Raw genomic sequence first — 27021 nt, forward strand, 5'->3', positions numbered from 1 at the left:
AGGGGCTTGATAAATGTGAATTTACAACTCACAATATGTATGTATGTAAAAGAATTTTGTGATTCCTTTGTTTTTTATTACAGAATATTTTTCAATATAAATGTTAAATTGAAAATTCGTGTCATAGTTATATTATTATGAGTTTAAAATACTGAAGAATGAGAAACTTTATTTTATTGAGAAATAATAGTTTGACAATAACTGAATTGGTAGATTTTTGTTAGGCTATTTTTAAATTACACAGAAATTAGCAAATGGACAAGCTACATATTTTTTTTATTAACTAAAATTATTAGATGATGATTCTGTTAGAGGCAAATAGCAAATCTGTTTTTAATTAATATAAAAAGAGTAGCTTGATTAAAACCATCAGTTTAGTCTGTCTTTAGATAGTATCAGTGTTTTTGTTTAACCTACCTATGGTAATAATATGCTTAAAATATCAAAATTATTGTAAGAAAGACCCTGTATTATCATGTATCAAGAATTTTTTCCAAAATTAAAATTTCAGAGCATCATTATTATACAGTTGTAAGGTTCTTGTTTCTAATGAATTAAATAATTATTCTAAGCTCCCAATTGGTGGAGATATACAAGGCTTATCAAGCTGTATTAGAATATTGGAAAATTTGATGTGAGCTCAGTATTATAACAGAGTTTAAGATAATTATTTAAATCATTATCATGTATTTATTTTGACAATTTAAGTTCCATTTTTACCCAAATTACAATATTTAATGTTGACTCTTCAGTCACTACAGTATATGATATTGGTTTATACAATACAAAATTTCTAATGTAAATAATAAGTTTTTGTTGTTGTCAAGAGCAAATAAATAAAGTTTTACATTTTATTTTATTTTATAGCAGACTACTACACAGCCAAACATCATAAGGCCTTCCCATCAGCAATCTCTGCCTGTTTCATCTAGTGTATCAACAAATTTTTCTCCTGCTGATTCACGTACAGTAATTTCTGGTCATGCTGGAATACCTGTAAATTCTAGAACAGTGGTTCATTCTGACACATTGAATCATTCCAAAACAGTGCCTGTTCAGTCACAACTTAGTCATACTTCTACTGAAGTTAATAATCATGTTTCATCTGCAAATCAAGCAACAACTGGTACTCCTTTAATAGAAAGTACTACACCATTTATAAATAGAAGGCCACTGACGACAACACCTGATCAATCTGTTCATAATACCTCACCTTACACTGCCAGTAATCAGGTTTCAGGTGGTGTTCATGATCTTCAGCAGGCCAATTTGCTTAAACAAAGACAACAAAATGCTTTACATGGCACTATGTCTGGAAATGTGAGTACATTATATTCCATTTAATTTGAACTTTTAAATTTTTTATGCTATGAATGTTGTTTTAGTAATATGATTATTCCATTTGTAATGCAATTTTTTCCATAAATTTAAATAAGATAGGACTGTATAACTACAGTAAATTCTGGTTTTATATGATCTTAAAGTTATGCAATTCAATAATTTATCTTTCATGAGGACATCAAGACTTTATGGAAGGAAATATCACTTAAATATATAGACAGCATATGGATGAAGTTGTATCCTCAGTTCTACAATAAGTATGGAGATTCTGTTTGCTATAAAACAATTATCACAGCTATTATAGTGTTAGAATGGCCTCAATATCTGGCATGGATGAAGTTCATGAGAAAGAAGTTTGAAGTGATTAATAAAATATTGAGATTGTACATTTGAGATGATTGCACTGTTGTAAGCAGTATGACCATATGACTGGAATTACTGAGTCAGAGCAGAGATGTAGAGTACTTTGTGACTGCAGAATATGAAAACAACCTGAACATGTTTTATCAATATAAACTTTGTAAGATTAGTTAGAAGTAGAATCATTATTTGTTACCAAAATTGATTTGATGTTGAGGAGTCTGGTTGATATTATTTATATCAAAGAGAAAAGATGACAGATTATTATAAATGTTAAAAAAACTATAACTATCTTTGTAACACAACTTTTTTACCTTGAAATCTTAGGAAGAAATGCTAATCCATATTAAGACAAAATTTTTGTGGAAGTTAATTTTTTCCTGAAATAGAACCAACAGTATGACATTTATCTGCTTTGTGTACTGATGAGGTTACTGCTACCATTACCCAATACAAAATGAGAATTATTTTTATGCATGAAAATGAGTCTTTGTGTACTTTTACACACAGTGCAAATGACTTCTAAACAAGATTTTCTCCTAGATTAGTTAACTTTATAATAGAATCTAATTTTACTGTGATGCTTTTGAGATTATTTGATTTAGTTTTTCTTTAGGATGTATGAAGACTTCATGGAATCTCTCATTATCAAAGCATATTGCAGCCATTCACATTATTCACAATAAGTATATACATTTATTGAAAATTCAGAGTTCTAATTCAGACGGATATGTTGTTATTTCACATAGTTAGAAATAATGAACAACATATATTTGGTTGTTCATTATTTACAAATACAAGTGTAAATAAGACTATGATTTACACCATTTTTAAAAAATTTGTTAATTATTTGATTATTCTCAATTTGTAATTGGAATAATTAATAAATTTAAAATAATAGTTTTTTATAATATTTATACAATAATTAAGCAATTATTTTATTACATTTAGTACAATTTATTACACTTTTTATTTTAACAAAACAATTTCTTAATGAAGAAATATTAAAATTTATTTGATAGGTTCGTCCTCCTTCGACATGCCAATCACCGAGTTCTCAGGAAGTTACAAGTACTACTCTTATGTCACCGTTAGGTGAACAAGATTTTCAAACCGTTCTTTCACAAAAAGAAATAGCATTAGCAGAAGGTTTATTGGCTCAATTCACAGGAGAAATAACATCTAGTAAAACAGATAATTTAGAAAAATCAAAATTATCTGAATCTCAGGATATTGTCCAAGATTCGTTAGACAATGTCCATTCTACTGTTATGAGTCCAATTAGTGGGGATTTAGATACATGTAAAATTGTTGAACATCAAAGAGAATCAACAGAAGTAGAAGATATTACAAAAAGTAATCAAATAAATGAAAAACAAGAAACTTGGTCAAATTCTTCAAGTAAACATTTAATTGAAAATAGTTCTAAATCTATTAGAAATGAACTGAAAGTAAACACTGTTTCTATCCCAAGTGTTCAGCAGGCTCTGAAACAAAATAGTACAGAAAATCCTTCTACATCAAGTATAACAGCTCCTGTGTCACTCTCTATTAATATGAGTTCTTCCCAGCTGCTGGCAGCATGTAAAGGTTTTGAAAAGAATGGTGTTTCTAATACAAGTATTATGACTGAATTATGTCCTCCTCCAACTCCACCAGATCCTCCTTATCCACCACTGCCAAAAGATAAATTACTACCTCCAACACCAAGTGTTTTTGTAAGTGAAACAATACAATTTTATTATAAATTATTATCAGAAATTTATACAGTTGAATCTTTTTAATTTAAACAATCAACCCAAAACAGTTCAAATTATAAAATATTTGCTTAATGGTTTTTTGAAAATTATATCACCAAAAATATGAAATAATGAAAAACTAGTTTATAGTGTTTAAAAGTTTTCTCTTTTTTTTCTCTCTACTATTTTAATCACTTCAACTTTTTTAAGCTAAAGATAACGTCATGTATGTTCCAAACTTAAATATTGAAAAAAAAAGCTAAACATTTCTGTTGTCTAGATGTAAATGTCACTAAAACTGTGAAACACGTGACAAGTTTCTTCTGTGTTCAAGGAGTGTACAAACATTATTTTCAAGAAATCCTGAAAATGCATGCATTCTGTAAATAAATTGACCACATGATACTTTCTCTTTCCAGTTTTCACTTGCAAAATATGATTTAATATTTATTTTAAATTTGTATTAAGAAAAATTCAAATTAACTTTATTTTTATCATTAATTTAAATATAAATTTCAATAAGAATAATAATTGTTTTAAATTATTCAAAAAGTTTAGATTAATCAGATTCAATTGCACTTTATTTCACAAATTTTTTATTTGAATTTTTTTTATATTTATTCAAATAGATTGATATTTCATTAAAAGTGTATGTATTAAACATGTACATTTCTTTGACTAGCTAAATTTTATTTTCAGTTTTATTCATTTTTTGATAATTTGATATATTACAAACATTTAAATTTTATGTTATTTATTTTATTTTTCAATGCATTAATTAAAGCAATGAAATGCTAATCCTGATCATTTTTATAGATTCAAAAATGTTTTTGTTAAACTCTGTTAGATAAAATTAAATGTGTTCATGCACTTTAAACATAAGTTGTTTCTTTAATGAAATTTAATATATATTAAAACTTAAATTTTGATATATAGCAAGTTAAGTAGAATAATTAATTGTTGAGTAGAAATTTGAATCATAACAAAGTTAATTTTATTGTTAAAATACAGAGCAATAAATATAATGTATAGTTGTTTAAACTATTCATTATATATATGTTATTCACTGCACATATTATGTATACAGGACAGTCATGATTTACACAAGGATTACTTTTCTGGAGTGTCTATATAATATTTTGTGCAAATTACAAGTATAAAAGAATGTCAAAGTTTATGAGGAGTGCAAAAGTAATCAGGAGCATAATAGATTTTCGTTTTATACAGATTAAATTAAAGATGAAATTTGTGATGAAAATTTACATGTACTGTGTGAGAAAAATTATTTTCATAAAAATTAGGCTGAATGTTACTTGCATAGTGTAGTTAAAAAAAATAATTAATAATAATAATAGAAGCAATTTGTAAATATTCACTATGATTTGATTTGTCTTTTGACTTTTTGAGTTGATAGTGAATTTCTTTTTGTTTAACCATGCATGAGCATTTATATATTAGGTTAGTTTTACACATAGAGCAAGCTTTATTTATTTGTGTTACATACAGTAGAGTATCGTTTATCCGAAAGCTGGTTATCCGAAACGTCTGTTATCTGAAAGCATTCCAGTTGGCAAATTTAAATTTTCGCTAGTGCTGTGGCGCTGCAATCTTCGGCTATTTCTTGGGTTACTCAAATATTTTACGTTTTTGATACTAAATTAACATCTGAAGTATAATTTTTTATTGTTTTTATATTTTTCAATATATTTATTTTGTTTGTATAAAATAAAAAAAATAATTTTTAACGATACAATAGTCTTCGTTAGGCTTAACATCGACGAAAATTCAACGCGAAGCGACACGCAACGGAGAAAAATTTCAACATGGGATAAATTAATATATTTTTTCGTACATGATTCGTTATCCAAAAAATAAGTTATCCGAACCACCCCAGTCCCCAATTGATTCAGATAAACGACGCTCTACTGTATTTGTATTGTATTACTCAGAGATGTATTGTATATAACTTTGAACTTCATAATAACAATTTGAACAATTAGTAAGATATCAGTAATTACCTTATATTAGGATAAGCTGATCAATAATGCATACAGTGAAATATTCAGAAAAAGAAACTATTTATATGAATAAACAAAAACTGAAATGAAAATACAGTAGTCTCTCGAAAACTCGGCACTCGATAACTCGACCACACCCTGGCAGGGCAAAAAAATCCTTAGTTAATTAATTTTCATTATAGCTTTATGCCTCATAAAGTATATTTCTGAGGTCTGTCTTATCAGGTAAATTACTGTACACAGTGTATTCATTAATTTTCATTTGATGTAGTAAAGGCTCTATGCCTTCATAAAGGACGTACTTTTCCTTTGTTTAAGGGTATTTGGGCAGTTTATTTTCTGTTGTATTCTCAAGTAAACAATACATACAAGTACAGTACAGTATTTTCCGAGGAAATACTCATACTTATTTTTTTTAACCCCATTCCCGATAACCCGGCATTTTCACAAACTCGGCCACCCTTCGGTCCACATTAGGCCGAGTTTTCGAGACTCTACTGTATTACATTTTTCTACAAATTGACATATTTGATTTTTTGCTTTTTGTTTTGTCCTTCAATACATTTATTTTCTAATGCAAAACAAGTTTACATATGTCGTCAATAAAAAATTCAATGATTTTTTTGGCTAATCTATGATGTTATAGCTTGCTATAATTCATTAGTTGGGGTGAAATAAGTTCCCTTGAGATTCCTTTTGAGGATAGGGAAAAAATTAAAATCAATCAGTGTCAAGTCTGAGCTATAGGGCAGATCCAACTCAAACTTCAGCTTCCCAAGAGCATGAAGTGTTACATGAGCAGTATGCAGTCTTGCATTATTATGCAGCAACAAAGTTTACTTCCTAACCCAATACATCCCTTTACTATAGGTTCCTTGTTTTTTTAGTATACCATGTTGAATTAACAGTATTCCCAACTTCAAAAATTATATCAGGTAAACTTTGTGAGTTCCAAAAACAGTTAGAGGATATTTGTATTTTATGCTGTGTTGTTTTGTCTTTGGGGTCAACATAATAGATGCATAGACTCATCTCCTATAACAATATTCAAAAGAAATTGATCTCTCTCTTCACAATAGCACTTCAACAGTTTTTCACAATACTCTACTTGCTTTTGTTTGTTTTGTAGTGTCAACATGCATAGCATCTGTCAAAAACAAAGTTGTGAAGCCAAACAGAACAAAGAAATAGTTGAACCTGTCTATCTCGAATCTCATGGAAATGAGAAAAATATTCAAGATAAGTTTCTAGATAGAGGTTCCTGCACAGTAAACAGTAATAGATTTGATTGGAGGTATGATATTCTGTTAATACAATAGCAAGTACAGTACATACTTGTATTATGTATAAATAAAACATTTTTGACATATCTTAACAGAAATAGTTTGTCAATAATTTCTAATGCCTGACTTTCTTCAACCAATAAGATGCAAGCCTAACTTGTAGCCTTAACCCACCAGTGATTGAGTGAATAAAACCACTGAACACTAGTAGTTGGTCATGAGCTCATGCCTCACCAGCTAGATAGCCATATGGAGTTTTCTGGGTTTTCTTCATGTTTGTAACATCTAAGTAGGGGCCAGTTTCTCATAGAAAGTTATAGAATCCCAGGAGGCATCTCCATTTGACAGATCACCCGTGTATCACATTGTTTTTCTCTGACTGGCTAAGAGTTTGCCATAAACAAAGAAATCAAACCAATGTTAATCACAACTATGTATTGTATTGCAAGAGACAATTTGATACCAAATTGTAGTTGCTGAGCTTCAAACTTGTATTTTTAATACTAATTGACACTTCACTCCATAATTTGAGGTATAGCAGTTTTGGGAAAAAATTATTTGAGATAAACATGGAAAATATATTGAATTTAGTCTGAAAATGCAGAGGAAAAAATAAATTTCAAGATAAACATGTTTGAGATAGACTGATTCAACTGTATTCTAGTCTACTTGCTATTTGCTTTTGTGTGACACAGTCATTTTTTTTTAATCAATTTAACTTTTTTTGATGATTGTCACTGAAACTTGTCTTCCATCATGATGATGATGATTGCAATAAAAGCATTACCAAGTCCACATTTATGAAATTTAATGGCCCAACAATTTACTGTAGTTCTATCGACAGTGTGTTCACCATACACAGCCTTTAAATTGCAATGAATTTTAGTTTGGCATTACATTTACAGCATTTAAAAATTTAATTATAACACATTGTTTTAATCTCATTAAGTTATCATTGGGCTGCAATTTGAAAAAAATGTAGATCTGTAAATTCTCACTGTTGCCTGTCCATTTGTCTTTCCTTAATCTCAAGAACTTAGATATGAAAATGAGACTAGATATACTATATACGAACTTCCAATGTTTCGGAAGTCATTGTTTCAATTCAAAAAATTTTTCCAAAAGGTGTTAGATAGATAACCGGTGCAACTCTATTGTTAAAGGAAAAGTATGATGTACAGGGGTGTGAGACACTACTAATTTGAGGTGGAGAGCATATATTTTAAATGAAATAAATTTAAAATATGATTAAAAATTGCAGCTCAGTATTGTGATGTCACAATAAATAATTGCTCATTATAACATGGCATCACATTAAAACTTGTTATTGTAATGTAATTAAAGGAATAAAATTTACTACTGTTCTGACTACAAGGTCATGCTGCACATGCATTGCTTATCAGCCTATCTTTGTACTATTAGAATAGTTGCTGATTTTTTACATGAAAAAAAAGAGTATGTGTAAACTTTTCATAAGTAAATTAAATTTTTACAGTTAAAAAACAAAAAAAAAACTAAATTCAAATTTAATTATTTTGTTTTTTATGAAGAAACTTAATTCTGTGATTTTTCTTTAATAGTTTGAGCCACCCAGTAACAAGAAAGTTTATGAAAATTGAAATAAAAAATATTTTGTTTTTATAAGGTCTTTATTTTATATATTTATGAACAATATTGTACTATTTAACATATTATGTCATAGTTTTTATCTATTACTGTTCCCTATTCCTTGTTCCTGCTTCTTTCTCATAGCCTAAAAGAACTTTTTAAATTTAAAATATATGTTTGTTATTGAGGAGACTAGGGAAGCTTCATGAAACTCTTAACTTCAATTTTTAGTAAGTATTGACAAAAATAATAACTCTGTTTAAATAATGATGATGGTGTTTGTTAATTTTTTGTTTCTTACAGCTGTCTGTGTAAGAAATTTCTGATTAAAAAATATATTAGTAATTATAAATAAATTAATATTTAATTTAGAAAGTTCTGAAAGAAAAGAATTGGCCTGGAGCAGGACTGAAACCTGCAGTTCCCACGGGTTGTGGGAGTTGCAGGTTTGAGTCCTGCTCCAGACTAATTCTTTTCTTCCAACTTTCTAAAAATGCATTAGGATACTAGATAAAGTAATTAAAATGAAAAAAATTGCACATTATATTTTATTTAGATGCAATTATCAAGTAGAAAACCATGAGAATAGAATTCAACAAAACTTGGCACCAATATAATATTAATGAGATGATAATAATAATAATAATAATAATAATAATAATTACAATAAATTAATTTTATCCAATAATATAATATTAAGATTTTTGAGATTTTCCAAGTATAATAATGATTTTAGGCAGAAGTTTGCTATTAAATCTCTAGCCAACCATAAAACCAATTCAAAGTTCTTTAATAACTGAAGAATGTGTGATTTTTCTTACTAAATTCCATAAGAATTATATTACTATTTTTTAAACTGGCTGTTTTATTAGTAAGTTCAATACATAATTATTAAATTTACTATCAGTATCAATTATTGTTAAATGATTTTATATATATAATTTATTTCATATTAAATTTTATTTTTACTAATTACATAATGGTTTATTTATAAAGCTTGAAAATAAGAAAGATGCATTTTCTCCCCAACTTCAAGAGTTTTGTTTAGCTCATCCAATTGCTGTGATACGTGGCCTTGCTGCAGTGCTCAAATTAGGTATTTATTATATTTATTCAAATAATCTTTTAAATTAGCTTATATATTTTTATATATCATTTATAAAATTTATAATATGTATATATTTTCAGATTGTTGATAATAATTTTATTATTAATCTTACCTGCAATTCTATTATTTGAATTACCAAATGTACTATAATTATGTTAAAATTTTCAAGCTTCATTCCCTGGTTAAGAAATTAATTTTAAATTGAATTTTTTAATATTTTAACTGTATGATTGGCTCTTGTAGAGATGAACTGTGTAGGAAAAAATTTTCACAATTTTTTTTAATTCTGAAATAAAGCAGAAAAATTAGAGCAAGTATTTAATATTAATGGTTAAACGAATATTTATGTATATTTTATAAAAATCATTTTCATATGTTTATGTATCTATGTTACCGGAAAGGTTTGAAGTTTATTTCAAACAATATTGTTGGACATTAATGAAAAACAAATTAGACAACTTTAAGATTGTCTAGACAATGTCTGATTTTTATTTCCAAATTGTCTACTTTTTGTCCCAGCTTTGGTTCTCTAGTTGAATAATGTTGACTTCTACAGTCTTATGATATTTTATAATTAGAAAACCAGAAAAAAAAATTATAAACACTTTCTGATAAGAAATTTCCAAAGATTGATATGAGTAAATCTAACTGTGCCAGTACCAAGCTTTGATAAATCAAAAGGAGACACTAGAAATATCACAGGACATTCTGGACCCTACTACTGATTGCTAACAAAGTAGGGACAAAATGTACAGAACATGCAGAAAACCTATACGTTGCCTAATTTGTTTTCAAGAAATGTCGGCAAACTTACCTTGGCGACTCTAGGATTTCTGATCTTAGCAAGATCTCTTCAGATTTCACTGGTAACATAAATACAAGATCAGATTCAATTTACTACTAATTGTAGGATCTTATGTATAACAATTTGCTTTTTTACAAAAAACAAAACTTCAGCTTTATTTTAATGCTTAAATATACATCCACCATACAAAAATACTAATCCAATGCACAATAAAAATTACAATAATAAAAACCATAAACATTATTTATATTAACATGGAATTTAGGAATTTTTATTCATTTTAGAGATTTTCTTCATCTTTATATTTATTGAAAAAAATAATAATCAATTATTAGTGTGAGATCTGGAATTTTTAGCGATGTTTCCCTAATTATTTCCCTTCCTAGTGCCTAAAGATTCGAAAAGAAAAAGAAACATCATCGCTGGGAAAATTTTATAACCCTCCTTTTTAAATATAAACATTCACCCACCAGGCACTCATTATCATACTGCAAGACTTAAAGTTTACAATTAACATCCGATTTTGTCACTTTATTTTGATCCCTGGAACACCTTTAACCTCCACACTGGCTCCAATAACCTTTACCTCCCACAACAAGGCATCCCATGACATATTTTCCCACCACAAAGCTATAAAAGCCGCTTTTCCCCCCTCAGGGGAGTCTCTCACCAATGCCAGACAAGTAGAAGCCAGACTCTACTGAGGAGCTATTGTCAGAATTTTTACTAAGTGCGACTTGCGATGTTAAGTCACAATTCTCTTAACTCTGTGCCTCCAGCTTCGGACCTCATGAGAATAATCAAGAGGTATGAACTCGAGCGTGTAAACTCTCTTTTGGCTCCTCCTTGTACTCGGAAGTTAGAAAATCTCAATAGACATTCCCGGTAGATATTGTAATCGTCCAATTGTTAAATAATAAATTTTTGTTTTCCTTGTTAAATGGTGTCTATTGCACATTCATAGCTGACGCCTTACCGACGACCCCTCTCAACTCTTCCACTTGATCTGAAAGAAAAAGAATCCTGACCTTTCAGGATAATAGAACGTAAATCAGCCATCCTTGGACAAGTGGGCAGGTTTAACCAACCTGTTGCCAACAAAAAGAGGTACGACCTCGTCATACCTCCAGCGTCCCACATTAGTTTTTAGAAAGTGCTTTGTAACAGATTTAAATATATCTGTTATATTTAAATGATTAGTTATTAAAGACAGTGTAAATACACTTTCTTAAATGACTAATCATTTAAATTAAATTCTTACTATTTTGATTCATACAGTATTGAATTCAAAAATGATGATTAAATGTTCTGAAATAGTGGTACCCAAACTGCAAGTCTGGCCTGTGAACACATTTGACACATCACTTATAAGTGATAGAAATAAGCCTACTTTTTGTTTTTGGTATATGGAATGAATTTACACGACACAACGTTATTCTATTCCATATACAGTAAATGAAAAGTAGGCTTATTTCTATCACTTGAATTTACACAACACAACATTATTCTAAATGATAGAAATAAGTCTACTTTTTGTTTACGATATATTGAATAGAATAACGTTGTGTTGTGTAAATTTATTATTTACCAAACAAATATGTAGTGCACAGGAAATAACAGCCTATAATAATTATAAACTAAATCTGCAAAAAATATGTATCTACATTGCATTTTATAACATAGGAAAAACAATAAAATCATTATTAGTATGGAAAGAATTTATATTAAATTTTAAAAAATTTTGAGTTTTTTTTTTAAAGATGAATTTGCATGAAAATTAGCTGTTGTGTTTTCTTAATAATTCTGTTAATAATGTCTTTCATAATTTTGATGTATGATTTATTATTTGATAATTAATAACTACATAATATATACATCAAAAAGTTATTCACTATATTAATTAGTTTATATTTACTGCTGTAAAAAACTAACAACAACAATTCTGTCATAATTTTTTCAGATTTAGGCTTATTTTCTACGAAAACTTTGGTGGAAGCCAATCCAGATCATACAATAGAAGTAAGGACCCAGGTATGACATTTTTATTACATTACGAGATTGCTTGATATAATTTATAACAATTTATTTTGTATCCATTGAGTTCTTCATTATTTTTACTGTATTGCATTATTCTATATATTTATATCATGAAAATTAATTATTTTCTCATAATATAGCTTAAGAAAACTCTAACAATTTAAAAATTTTGTGCACAAGTCTGATCAGTTGTGTGAGATTTTATTAAAAGTATTATGATATTTACTTTGATAATGTAATATTATTAATATAAGATATCATTGAATGCTCACGTGAGTTTTCTTTTTAACATCTTGTTTGGCTGAAACAAAGAACAAATATGAACAGATGATACACATATATGACATATTATGTATTGAGTTTTGGAAAATTGTCACTATAGTACAAACACCAAAAACAGTATTTTTTCAAATAAATTTGTCAAATATAATGTTGCGAAGTCTACAGTTCCAACTCAAAAATTCTTTGTATGATGGGATGTAGATAGATAGCTTAATTTATGAACTTTTGGAGTGTAATAAAGTTATAAATTTTAATTTCTACTATTGGCAATTAGATCAAGTAAGAGTCTTAAACAAAACACCCATATTTTCTTTCAAAATTTTCTAAATTTAATAAGAGATGGTATCTAGCAGCTATCTCTGTGCCAAATTACTCAGTATTTAATTATTAATAAAAGCAGTCAAGTAGCTCAGTTTAATCCAGTAATCATTTAACCTTAATATAATTATTGGACTTTGAGGTGTTAATATAGAATAACACATGTTCTCGTGTCAGTTTGATAGTATGACAGAAAATGAAATAATTACTCTGGTATGTTAGATTATTCATCATATACACTGACTTAATAAATTAAAATCAGAAGATGCTAAGGTTGTTAAAATAATTTAAATTAATAAATAAAAAAAATTAAGCTTGAAGTAAATTACCATACTGTACACAACCTTTCTTGAGTCAAAACCAAAACTTTTTATACAGATATAACCAATAAATATGTGACATGTTACAATTACCTCCTGTTAAGGAGGTAATTGTAAATGAGGGCTATTGCATAGTTGATTAAATGCAAAATTTTATTTTTAGCATATTTTGGGAAAAGTCATAATAATTTGCTTAAACACTCTGAATAGAAAGTTTTAGCATATTTGTATTGGATTTAACAACCCAATATTTTATTTTATTAGGTGTGATTTGTAAGTTTTGTGTAAAAGGCAATTCTCAAGTTTACAGTTAGTAAAAATTAGAATGTTATCATCATAAAGTGTGAATTTTATTTAATGAAAAATAAATATGAAAATTTGTCAGAAAGTCTGATCAGTTTAATACTTAAATAATTTTTCTTCTATTCACTCAAAATCAAAACTCAAAATTTGATAAACTAGTGATAAATGATAAAAAGATGAATAGTTGGTATTGATTTTGTTTCAAGTTGCAAAAAGTTTAAATCCCAAATGGTTTAAAAGATAAAGTAATTTAGCATCAGATGATGTATCAATGGATTTTTAACTTCTACAATAAAAATACAATAAATGAGAAATCAAATAAAAATTAACAAGGATTGAAAGTGAAGTTAAAGATTTGGATACTTTTTAAAAATCAAGTAGAATCCTTTTTTTCATATACATGAAAAATTGTGCTATTCAAATATGCAAGGTCTACAAACTATATGGATAAAAGAATTTATACAGTTTTAAGAGATAAATATCTATTAAATTGACTGTTGGAAACATTAAACTATTTCTTTATTGTGCAAAATTATCTTTGTTTTGTTTTGTTTTATTTTATATTTATTATCATGCTCTCAAATTTTGTATGCTTCATTTTTTTGTGGGCATGATTAAACGGTTTTTTTCTTTTTTTAAAAATTATATGAATTAATAGTTTATCCTTTATTCTGACCCATGCACTGGATTTATCATTTCCACATATATGAAAAGCAAACTTGTATGTGACACAAATTTCAGCAATGTCAGGGCAATGCATGACTAAAAGTATATAAAAGTAATTAAATGAATATGATTAAAATAATACACATATTATTAACAACTAAATAAATACTATACATATATATTTTCATTTGTTTCATTTTAGTTATAATTATTTAAAATTTTTATTTTACATTTTGTATTTACAAAAGTAAAAACCTTTTTATCATGATTATAAATGGCAGATCAACATTAAACTTTGATATTATTTCTAATCTGAAAATATTGTTTGTTTTTATTTTAAACATATTAAAATTTGCCAAAAATTAATTGAAGTAGCTTTAAGAATATTTTAATCATTTTAACCATTAGATGTATGAAAACTAAGATGAATGCAATAAGAAATCAGACAAAAACATAAAAACTGATTGACTTTAGTTTTCTTATAGCAATAAATAAATTTTATATTATCTTGTAGCTTTTACAACCATCTGATGAAAATTGGGATGCTGAAAGGAAGAGACAAGTTTGGAGGTGTGAAAGTCATCGTTCTCATACAACGATCGCCCGATATGCACAGTACCAAGCATCTTCATTTCAGGAATCATTGAGAGTAAGAATATTTCTAGTTAGCTGTAACTATTCAAAATTTTCCTAAAAGAAAACACTTTAGCATTTATATGAAATTAATGTTTAATAATTTATAAAATATTTAAGATATATAATGATAGTTAGAAATTTACATATTCATATCCTGTTCCAAAGCATACAGATTTAATATTAATTTGTATTGTATTGTTAATAATTTATTAAATTTATTTTCACTTTTAATATTTCATGTTTACTTAAAATAGAGTATACTATCTGATTCATAGATCAAATTATTTTGAATAAAAGGAACATGTTTCTGAACCATGTACATGGTATTTGTTAATATCGTGCATAGGTGTAGCATGTAGACTGAAAAACAGATTTGATATCTATGAAAAATAAAAAAATTTAGATGTTAAGTAAAATGAAAAGGTTCTATAAACAGTTGTTTATATAATAGTTTTTTTTAATTGAAATAATAGGAAAAACTTGCTTAAATAGGAAATAGTAACTAAATTAATTTAGTTACTTAATGTTTTAGATACCAAAATTAAACTTTTTTAATTCATACAATATAAATTAAGTAGGGTTAATTCTTAAGATGTATTGGTTTAGATGAAATCAGTTTAACTTTTACCCACATGTTCACATTGATAGTTAAATTCTTGTATTTTATATTAAGAGGATTTTTTCCATTTTATGTGAAATTTTTAATGATTATTTACAAATGTGCAAAAATTATATTGCATTGTGTTTTGTATTATAAGCGAGGCTGTGGCCGAAGTTTTCATCTCTAAAACGTGAACATCAACCACCGCTTACAAGATAGTGGTGTTCGACATTCACATTTTAGAGATGAAATCTTCAGCTGTAACCTCGCTATAAATTTATAATTTTTATTTAGATGAACAGTGCACTATAATAGCTGCTATATTTCTTCAGAAAAATTTTTATTAAGTAGTAATTAATATACTGAAATTAGCATCTTCTTATCTTAAATTCTTTCTACTTGATTGTTTGCTGTTCTCTCAATTGGTTGTAGTTTCCTTGGAACCAAGCATAAAATTGCTATTGAGAACCTATTACACACTGTCTTTTAACCAGTTTTTATTGGTTTTAAAGTTTTTGTTTTTACTCCTTTTATTGGTCAAGTTCTTTTATATTTTAACAAAAAAATTTATTTTTATTTTACAGTTTTACTTATTTTACCCTACATTTTTAAAAATCAGTTATTCCAGTTAGTCACCATTAGTTATATTTTTAGTTTTATCATTATACATAATAAGACTGAAGAGGGGCATATGGCTCAAAATGTATATCCTTTGTAAAAAATAGAAAATAAAAATCCTCTTTTTCTGTTAAGAGGATTTTCCTGTGTGAAAAGTTCTCAATAGCAATTTTATGTTTGGTTCCAAGGAATGTACAATTAAATAGTTTCCTCATTCTTACATAGTTTTTGAACTGATCTTGCTTCTATTTGAAACAATTTTGATACAAATTATATTTTCTTGTTACAGATAAATAAATTTGTATTATTTATTATTTTGACTAGTTATATTAATAATTATTAAGTATTTTTAATGAATTTAAATATTATTTGTTGTAATATAATGCATTAATAAAATATTTAACATGTCATAATGTATCATATCTAAACACCATCTACTAAATTTTTATTTCTGACAAATAAAATATAAATGTTAACTATTATAGATATCAAATTATAAAAGTAATTGCATTCAAATATTTTATTCAATGGTAAAAAAATAAATAATTTTTAGTTTTTGTCAGTATTTTAGTAAGTTAAGTGAATAAAAATTTCCACTTCAACTGAATAAAAGCAACAATTATTATTTATATATATATATATATATATATATATATATAACTTATAAAACTTACATGTGTGTACGTGTGTGTGTTTCTAAACATTCTAGAAACATATTTTTCCAGAAATTAAAAATAGAGTTGTCATTAATGTATTTCAAGAAATGTAAACACAGCTGAATATTTTACATATGTATGTATCTATCTAGAAAATAAATTCTAGAGTTTCCACTAATATATCCCTAGGAATTTCTGAACATTCTAGAGATATAAATGTTTCCAGAAACTAATTCTAGAGATATAAATGTTTCCAGAAACTAATTCTAGAGTTTATATTAACGTATTTCTAGGAATTTACACATTTCTAAATATTCTAAAGATACGTATGTTTCTAGATTGGAAATTTTAGAATTACCACAGATGTAGGTTGTATTTCTTGGAATGTATACATTTCTAAACGTTCTAGAAAAATTCTTGAATTATTTCATATAGGCTATATACAGCATTTNGGATAACTCGGCCACACCCTGGCAGGGCAAAAAAATCCTTAGTTAATTAATTTTCATTATAGACAGCTTTATGCCTCATAAAGTATATTTCTGAGGTCTGTCTTATCAGGTAAATTACTGTACACAGTGTATTCATTAATTTTCATTTGATGTAGTAAAGGCTCTATGCCTTCATAAAGGACGTACTTTTCCTTTGTTTAAGGGTATTTGGGCAGTTTATTTTCTGTTGTATTCTCAAGTAAACAATACATACAAGTACAGTACAGTATTTTCCGAGGAAATACTCATACTTATTTTTTTTAACCCCATTCCCGATAACCCGGCATTTTCACAAACTCGGCCACCCTTCGGTCCACATTAGGCCGAGTTTTCGAGACTATACTGTATTACATTTTTCTACAAATTGACATATTTGATTTTTTGCTTTTTGTTTTGTCCTTCAATACATTTATTTTCTAATGCAAAACAAGTTTACATATGTCGTCAATAAAAAATTCAATGATTTTTTTGGCTAATCTATGATGTTATAGCTTGCTATAATTCATTAGTTGGGGTGAAATAAGTTCCCTTGAGATTCCTTTTGAGGATAGGGAAAAAATTAAAATCAATCAGTGTCAAGTCTGAGCTATAGGGCAGATCCAACTCAAACTTCAGCTTCCCAAGAGCATGAAGTGTTACATGAGCAGTATGCAGTCTTGCATTATTATGCAGCAACAAAGTTTACTTCCTAACCCAATACATCCCTTTACTATAGGTTCCTTGTTTTTTTAGTATACCATGTTGAATTAACAGTATTCCCAACTTCAAAAATTATATCAGGTAAACTTTGTGAGTTCCAAAAACAGTTAGAGGATATTTGTATTTTATGCTGTGTTGTTTTGTCTTTGGGGTCAACATAATAGATGCATAGACTCATCTCCTATAACAATATTCAAAAGAAATTGATCTCTCTCTTCACAATAGCACTTCAACAGTTTTTCACAATACTCTACTTGCTTTTGTTTGTTTTGTAGTGTCAACATGCATAGCATCTGTCAAAAACAAAGTTGTGAAGCCAAACAGAACAAAGAAATAGTTGAACCTGTCTATCTCGAATCTCATGGAAATGAGAAAAATATTCAAGATAAGTTTCTAGATAGAGGTTCCTGCACAGTAAACAGTAATAGATTTGATTGGAGGTACAGCATTTAGCAAGTACAGTACATACTTGTATTATGTATAAATAAAACATTTTCATTCTCAAACAAGATTTATTATATAAATAGTACTTTTATAAATATTCTTATTTAATAAAATATTTGAATATGGATTTAAGTAGATATGAATCAAAATCTCTAATGAATAGACATTTTGCCTACTATATAACAATAGTCTAAGTCTAATAAATTTAATTTGTCTTTAATGGAATAAATAAAATTTTAATGTTTTCCATTTTCTTTTATGCTGTATTAAAGATGTTTTAATATTTTTCATATTTTTGTCTTAAACTATTTATAAAATAGAATTTTTTGATACAGAGTGCAGCACAAAAATGTGACAGTTTTTGCAGAACTTGTGCGGCATGGGTTGTTTTACAACAAAAAACATGAACAGGGAAAACAGTAGTATTGTGCAATTTATTGATTATCAGTTATTTTTAAAAAAGTATTTGTCAAGTGACCTCCATGACAATGAATACATTCTTGCAGTCTGAACTGAAAATTGTTAACGATGCTTTGCTTCAACGCCATGAGAGTGCATGGTTTGTCATCATACACTCAGGACCTCAAGTATCACTGTAGGAAGTAGTTGATGACCAAAAGATCAGGGAACTTTGGTGGCCAGGCAACAACTCTAAATTGGGAAAAGATATGTCTGTGAAATATAATTTACAAAATGTTCATTGATTCATTAGCAGTGTGTGTTGTAGCACCATCTTATTGGAACTAAATGTCATCATTGTGCTCAAGGGTCATTTCCACCATGTTAGTATTTCTAGGTATCACCTAGCTGTGACATATTTCTTTCCAAAAATTCTGAATCCAGCCTTCCATCCATCCATCTTTCTTAACATGTTCACGGTGTTACGAGGCACATATGACTCATATGGATATGTCTAGTTAGGGCTACAGACATAATTGCTTGTTTTTCAGTGGGGTGGCGCATATGTTTTGATAACATAATTCTACCAACATCATACTTGATATGTCAATATTATTTTATTAGGTGCAATAAAATATATTAATTTAATAGTACGAATCATGGGTGACTCATAACGCCCAGCAGCTGCCTAAATGTTTATCTACTGATGCCCTGAATGTGTTAAAAAGTGTGGACTATAATTGGCTCATACTTTTTTAAAGAAGGCAGACACCACAGCACACTAAGACTTTCCATTGTGTATTGATTATTCATGCATCTGAATGCTTATCATTCCAATTGAAGAAGTTCTGCAAAGATGGAAGTGCACATCATCTGACAATCAATTTGTTCTAAATATCTGGATCAGCATTCAAAGTGTCACTGAACTTCGATAAAAGTGCAAAGGAATTTTGTAGAGAGGAAACTTGAAGTCAGAGTACAGAATACACTGAAGACTTCTGCCTGGTATGAATATTGCAGCCAAATAATATCTAGCAAAGTAAATGGGGTTCTGCTGCATTGCTTGATGAATGCTCTCAATATTCTCTGGTGTACAGACTATTTGTACAAAACTGTAAATTGATCTTTAACACTGCCAGTGTTAATTAACCTTTCCACCCACTCTAGAATAGTGTTATGGGAAGGAATTTGTCCATGTCTTGCTACATTAAAATTATGAAAATCATCTGGACTTAGATTATCAATTTGTATTCAATAAATGCTTTTACCGTGAATATGCATTTACCACTGACCAATTTTCTATGTTGTTCACAGAGATGGAATGTTAACTGCACATTGGCAGTTACAAAGCACAAAACACTTTCTGCCTATATATACAGCAATATTTTGAAAACAGTCACATTCTTGTGCCACACCATACATTACTATTATGAAAGTTAACAAATACATATTTCTACATAGGTTGTTTCAGCTGCAAACATGCTCAGCCATGTTGGTCATGTGATATTAGGAATGAATACTGTTCAGTTGTATATGAAAGTTCCTGGAAGCAGGACACCTGGACATCAAGAAAATAATAATTTTTGTTCAGTCAATATAAATATTGGACCTGGTGATTGTGAATGGTTTGCTGTTCCTGAAGGCTATTGGGGAGTTATTTATAATCTTTGTGAAAAGTAAGATTTCAAGAAGTATTTGAATTTTATGTGAATTTTACTTATCATAATGAAGTTAAATGAATGAGATAAATAAATAAATAAAAATCAGTGTTAAAAAGTATATACATTTTTAAGTAAAAATTTAATCTTTGTATGATTTTCTTTGCATTCTATTTTAAAAAATTTAAATTACTATTATTTAATTTTGTATTAAAAATTCTGTTGCAACTATTTATTATACTCTTTTTTTTTCAGGAATAATATCAGTTTCTTACATGGTTCCTGGTGGCCTCTTCTTGATGATTTAATGGCTGAAAATGTACCTGCCTATCGTTTCCTTCAAAGGCCGGGTGACCTTGTATGGGTAAATGCAGGCACTGTACATTGGGTACAAGCAGTGGTAAGTATAAAAGCAGATTTTAACTGTTTTCATTTTGTCTATCCCAATGCCATTTATTACATTATAACTCAACAGTGATTTGTTGTTCTGTATTTATCTAGAAGTTTGGTAAAAAATTTATTTATTTTTTACCAATCTATGTTAACAGATGAGATTAAAATTATCAATGGGAAATATGATGGCAGTATATTTAAATAGACTACTTATTACCAAGATCATATGTAAAATTTATCATCAGATGGAGTTTTACACAGCAGTCAATTTTGTTAGTTGACTCAGCTTCAGAAGATTGTGTGAGACTAGCAGGGGGCCACTGGGATGATCCCTAATGACCATTTACACTGCAACAGGTTGGTGAAACCTGGATTCGGATTGTCGGATGGTTTAGGAGGGAAAAATGTGAGTGGGGAGTGCATCGGTAAGCCAATAGGCGTCCTTAGAACAATGATAGACAGGCTTAACAAAAATAACAAAGCATTTATTGGATAACTAAGCTAGGTTACATGAGGCAATAATTAAATTATAATGCGGTTAAATATGAATTAACTATACAAGGGTTGCTCTTAACAGCTCTAACAGCTATTTCGAGAGAGAGAGTTCACAAAGCTCTAAAATACAAATACCTCTTTGAGGAAATAAATGATATGTGTGCATTGAATGGGTCATAGGAATCATAGTCAGCGCAGGAACTGTAGTATGGCGATAAGTATGGAAGTTTGAAGTTGTGGTCTGCCGTATGTCAGTGTCTTCTTTTGTTCATTGCATCCAGTGTATGGAGACAAGATGCACACATTAACAAGTATAACTTCCTTTTGGATTGACCTGAGCTTCTGGGGGCTCGAGCTTTTATACTGTCTTCGTAGGAAAGGAGCCACGTGATTGACTTCTGTTGACACCAACGGTGCATTCCGATCACCCAAGTGTCAACTTTCCATGTAATTGTGAAAACAAACGATGACCTCCAATCTAATTCTCACCAGGAGTGTTTTTTTCTATTGGAGTTGTTTACAATTTTTTTCTGACAACTGCGTAAAAATTGCGGATCTCAAAATTGCAATACTAGATTTTTAATTAATTACTATATTTGACATAGAACAAACTTTTCAAATTCAAAACAATGACAAATCAAAAAAATTATGAAATAAGTGAAAATATTTTAATTTTATGCTTTAAATAAATGTAATTTCTATTATTTTATTATTTTCTTCCAATATAATTGCATGAGAAGAAAATATAGTATGATTTATGTATGAAAAGAAAATTTTTTCAATAAAAATATTATCTTTATAGGGTTGGTGTAATAATATTGCATGGAATGTTGGACCTTTAATTGCCAAACAATATCAGTTAGCAGTTGAAAGATATGAATGGAATAAACTTCAAAGTTTTAAATCAATTGTGCCAATGGTTCATTTAACGTGGAATTTTGCTCGCAATATCAAAGTATCTGATCAAAAATTGTTTGAACAGATAAAGTAAGAAATAATTTAAAAACATTTTAAAGTTTGTTTGTAGTTTTATTACTTTAAAAGTAGCCAAAATAAGAACATTTATAATTATCTAACTTTTTAAATTTATAGATATTGCCTTTTGCGCACATTACGTCAATGTCAACTAACAATTGATTTTGTGAAGGCTTTAGGAAAAGAAATCAGATGGCATGGAAGAGGAAGAAATGAAGCTGCTCATTATTGTGTTAATTGTGAGGTAAATATTTTTTAAGCTTATTTTGCAATTTTTGTTGTATAATGACATGGATTTCTTAAAAGCTATTATGTATTTTGGTGAAATAAGTAAATTTCAATAAATATCTTAATGAATGATTAGACATGATTATCTATATATATAAAATAGAATTTCTGTTCTCTATACATTTCCAAAGCATCTGAAAAGTATAGGCTACCATGATACCTGGATATCTTTTGACACTTCACAATAAACAAAATGGTAGGCTAAAATAACTTAACTTTTATTAGGTTTTCATTTTATATTTATGTTCATTATTATCTGCCTGGGCAGCACTGGACATATTTTAGTACATATGCAAAAAATCCAGCAACAAGTTGATTAAAGGTCATGACACACTACGTGATTTCTCGCCTCGGAGACATGTCTCGAAATAACAGCAACCTGTTGACATTCGAACACATGCAGAGACAAGTTGCTGGAATCATACAATAAACATTTCTACCTGGAAATCATAAATTTTTGCTAATAGTGCAAAAATTGAGTATCTTATGATATTCTTTGATAGTGGTTATATTGTAAATTGGTTCTTACGATTGAATTAATGAAATTAAACGTTGTGTCCTATCAACTGTCAATGAGTGACTATCCTCCAATTTTGTTTTTGTGTTGTAAAAAGAACTCTACTCATTTGATAAACCTACATGTGATCTTTGGTTACAGCGAGCAATGGGAAACAAAAAGCCCCTGATGACAGCTCTCTCACTGCTTGAGAAACAGGTTTTTCTGTATCACGGCCTTAACTTTCCTGGCAACATTTAAAACTGCATGCATGGCACCATCTATTGTGATATTGAAAACTTTTTATATTTTAAAATAATAATAATTATAAAATGGCAAAAAGCTTAATTTTGAGTGTAGGAATGGGTTTAATAAAAAATTGTAAATGCTAACAATGAGTAAAATCTTCAGTAAATCAGACCCTACTCAAGATAGGACACATGACTTCCTTTATCTCCCCCCTGTCGACCTTTAATCACCAAAATGTAATAGTATCAATCCCCTAATACACAAACTCCCTGCAAAATTTCAGAAATTTTTGACAAAAAGCACATGAGTTAATTTAAGCTTCAAAGAACACACACCCATACATAACCCCCATCTGAAATTGTTTTACATTTCTCAATGTTTTCCCCTAAGTCCAAAAATTAAAAAAAAAAATGATACTCCCTAGATTTTTACAACTGATTGTCATACTTTCCCTTTGTTATATATAACTGTATGGAAAATAAAAATACAGGTATTAAATCAACCATTCAAAATATATTCAAAACTTTAATTAATATTTAATAGTTTTCATGTGTGTCCCATCAGTATCTCTGCAAATCTCAAATCTGTTATTTATATTGTGGAATACATCTACAACCATTCCATTAATGTCCTTCTGCAGATATTGTAGATCCCACTACTGTCATTTCATTCTTTTCATACAATAAAATATTTGTGATTAGAATGTAATATAAAAAGAAAAATTGTTTTTAATATTTTAATTAATTAAGCAGGAATTTAATACTAGTATTTTGTAAGGAAATGTCATAAAATCTTGTCAGAAAATTTCAAAGAAAAGATTTATATTGTCAAAATATAATATAAATACAACAGAGAGAAATAATATATTTTATAATTGATATTTTTCAGGTTGAAGTGTTTAACATTTTATTTGTGAGGGAAGTAGATAAAAAACATGTTGTTCATTGCCTTGATTGTACAAGGAAAGCAAGTCCTACATTAGAAGGTTTTGTGGTATTAGAAGAATATACAATGGCTGATCTTACTGAAGTGTATGATAATTATGTATTACATCCTGTAAGTTTATATTTTGATTTACATTTATTATTGCTTATATTTATCATTCATTAATAATTGTTTTTTTTATATTTTTTTACAGTTACCCCATTCTACTCCTAATAATTCATCATGACATGAATAATAACTTTAGATTATATTTACATTCGTGCAAAAAAACTAAAATAGCAACAATATGCACATCCCAGTACAAGTAAAATATTTAAGATGTTTCATACATATTCTTTTTCATCTTTTTTTTGAACAGAATTGCTACATATGTGAATATATAAATATGTGTGTAAACATATTATGTATGACTAGCAGTTTATTTTGAATGTACATTTGCTGGTCAGTCTTGAAATTGGCAACAACCTTGAATCAGCTAAGGACTGAGAGGATGTTGTGCAATGCAGGGAACCACAAGCACCGTATTAATAGTACCTTCATTTGTAAATATCATAGATTATGTCCTGTCATCAGTTAAATTGCAACATTGTAATTAATTAAATCACTCTGGTTCATTCTAGTGATGATACAGAAACTATTGTTTCTAACTGCAGTACAAGATTGAAGAAATCTATCAACTATGCAAAAAAATATATACCAAAAAAAAAAAAGAGAATTATGTATGAGCTGTTAATTTTTCAACACCCACATAGGTTTATAGAAATATGAGATTCTCTATTTAGGTGCTCATTTTCTGTGAGAAGTAAGTACTGTTTGCCAATGAATATTTAAAGTGTTGCCAGATTGTTCTTATCACTGCCATTATCTGCAGACAGATATTGTGATAATCCACAATTTAAAAATTGATATATTCAGTAAAGCATCTTTATATGCCTTTTGTATAAGAAAATATTATTTCATTGAAGTGATTGACTTAAATGATTGTATAGATTTTATTAGTTTTGTTTTTCTTTTTAATTATTTTTCTTTAACAGTGCAGAATTGTGTTAAATGTGTTTTAAATGACACTATCTCAATTCAGTCTTCACTAATATTATTTTATAAAAGATTGAGATATTATTGTTGCTGCACAGTTATATTGTTTTGTGTGTATAGTTTTTTTTTGTAATCTATAAAATATGAAAAAATCTGTTATTACTTTTCATCCCTATCTATCCAATTGATCTCATCTTTAGATATAATTAAAAACGAAAATGTACAAGTTTGAATATTTTCCTTAATATTTCATGGTATTTATGCCTTAAGTTTGTATTTAAAATTCTATAGAATGAAATAAATATCTTAGCTCTAGCTAATAAGTTCAGATATTTATTAATAATTTTCTTAAATAATTTATAATCAGATAAATTGTTGTTTTAATAAAGAAAAATTATTGAATAATTTTTTATTTGAATTTTTACCAGAACAATCAGCCTGTTAATCATGTTTAGCTTTAAACTTACTACAGTATTTTCAACACTATGATGTTCATTTTTAATAAAAAAGAAAAAAGGAATAAATTGCCTTTTGCCAAACAATAATTTTTTGTCTTAAATTTTTTCCCGACCTTCACATTTATAAAAATACTTTATCAGAATCAAGATTCCCAAAATGTATTTTTCAAATTTTATTTATTTAACTGACAAAGATTAAATTGTAACCTGCTATATTTGAAATAAATATCTGTTACATGTTCAGAATAGTTTTTAACTATTATGATAAAGGCCAAAGACTCGTGTCTCTATTTGATATTACTTTTTACATAAAATATTTCAATTGAACTATAGCTAACTTCAAAAGTATAAAAAAAAAATACTTGAAAGGCTATGTGTGTTTTAGTAAAATGCTGCATATTAATAATACAAAGATAAAAATAATTACTCATTATAAAATTTTAAATTTCTTATGTAATACAATTAAATTAAAGTTTAAAGTTAGTAATTTTAATTGTATAATATCATATGATAATTTACATTTAAATTTAATTTAAATGAGATACATTGGCAAAATGAATGGATTATAAATTCCATGGTTTAAACAGGTTGGAACAATTACTCTTATAGAATTAACTTACATATTCTCTTTGATAAAACAATTCAGAAGATAATTCATATCCATCTGTGACAATGTTGTTAGTTATTATCTTTAGATGTTTTCATGCAATCAAATAACTTACACAATATTCAAAAATAACTTATGTCTATATTATATCATCTATTTACATAATAAATTTTAATATTAAATACCTTATATATAACTAATTAAATAAAAGAAAAATGCAGTCTGGTAACTTGCACAAAAAAAATACATTACATAATTTTTTTCTTCAATTAAATTACAAAATTAAATCTTTAATGAAAAAATAACTGATACAAAGAAGTTAAATTAGAAGAAACATTCAGAACTATAGATAATTAGTACACCGTACAGATAATGTACAGTATTTGAGATCTTATACATTGCAAAAAGAAGAATTTGTAATATTGAAAATAGACTGAAGTGCCAAAAAATTAGAAATATCTAATGATGTATAGCTTTTCTGAGTCCGAATAACAGCGGTCACTGCACATGTCTTGAGTTTTTGCACAGGTATTTCAAACACGTTTAATTGCTCATAATTCTGTAACATTTACTGGATAGTTCTGCAAGGCATTTGAATAAGGTTTGCAGTGTTCCATAAATGCACCTGGGGTTCAAGTTGCAACTGAGGTGGCCAAGGAAGTTGCTGAAAATCTGACCTTTATCGAACCA

General features: G+C 28.0%; 1 protein-coding gene across 1 annotated transcript in view; it reads left to right on the plus strand.

Annotated features, from left to right (window-relative positions):
• LOC111629923 (histone demethylase UTY-like) overlaps nt 1–25613 on the plus strand; it is a 54835-nt gene extending 29222 nt beyond the window's left edge. The window contains exons 12-23 of the mRNA XM_023373875.1: nt 868–1320; nt 2724–3419; nt 9346–9445; nt 12223–12293; nt 14703–14866; nt 18165–18303; nt 20194–20408; nt 20646–20790; nt 22081–22265; nt 22371–22497; nt 24175–24342; nt 24425–25613. Coding sequence (XP_023229643.1) covers nt 868–1320; nt 2724–3419; nt 9346–9445; nt 12223–12293; nt 14703–14866; nt 18165–18303; nt 20194–20408; nt 20646–20790; nt 22081–22265; nt 22371–22497; nt 24175–24342; nt 24425–24457 — 2496 coding nt within the window. The 3' untranslated portion in view covers nt 24458–25613. The remainder of the gene's footprint in view (nt 1–867; nt 1321–2723; nt 3420–9345; nt 9446–12222; nt 12294–14702; nt 14867–18164; nt 18304–20193; nt 20409–20645; nt 20791–22080; nt 22266–22370; nt 22498–24174; nt 24343–24424) is intronic.
• The last annotated feature ends 1408 nt before the right edge of the window (nt 25614–27021 follow it).

This window comes from Centruroides sculpturatus, unplaced genomic scaffold (assembly GCF_000671375.1).
Source record: "Centruroides sculpturatus isolate CEXI.00-Female unplaced genomic scaffold, Cexi_2.0 scaffold529, whole genome shotgun sequence".
Lineage (NCBI taxonomy): Eukaryota > Metazoa > Arthropoda > Arachnida > Scorpiones > Buthidae > Centruroides > Centruroides sculpturatus.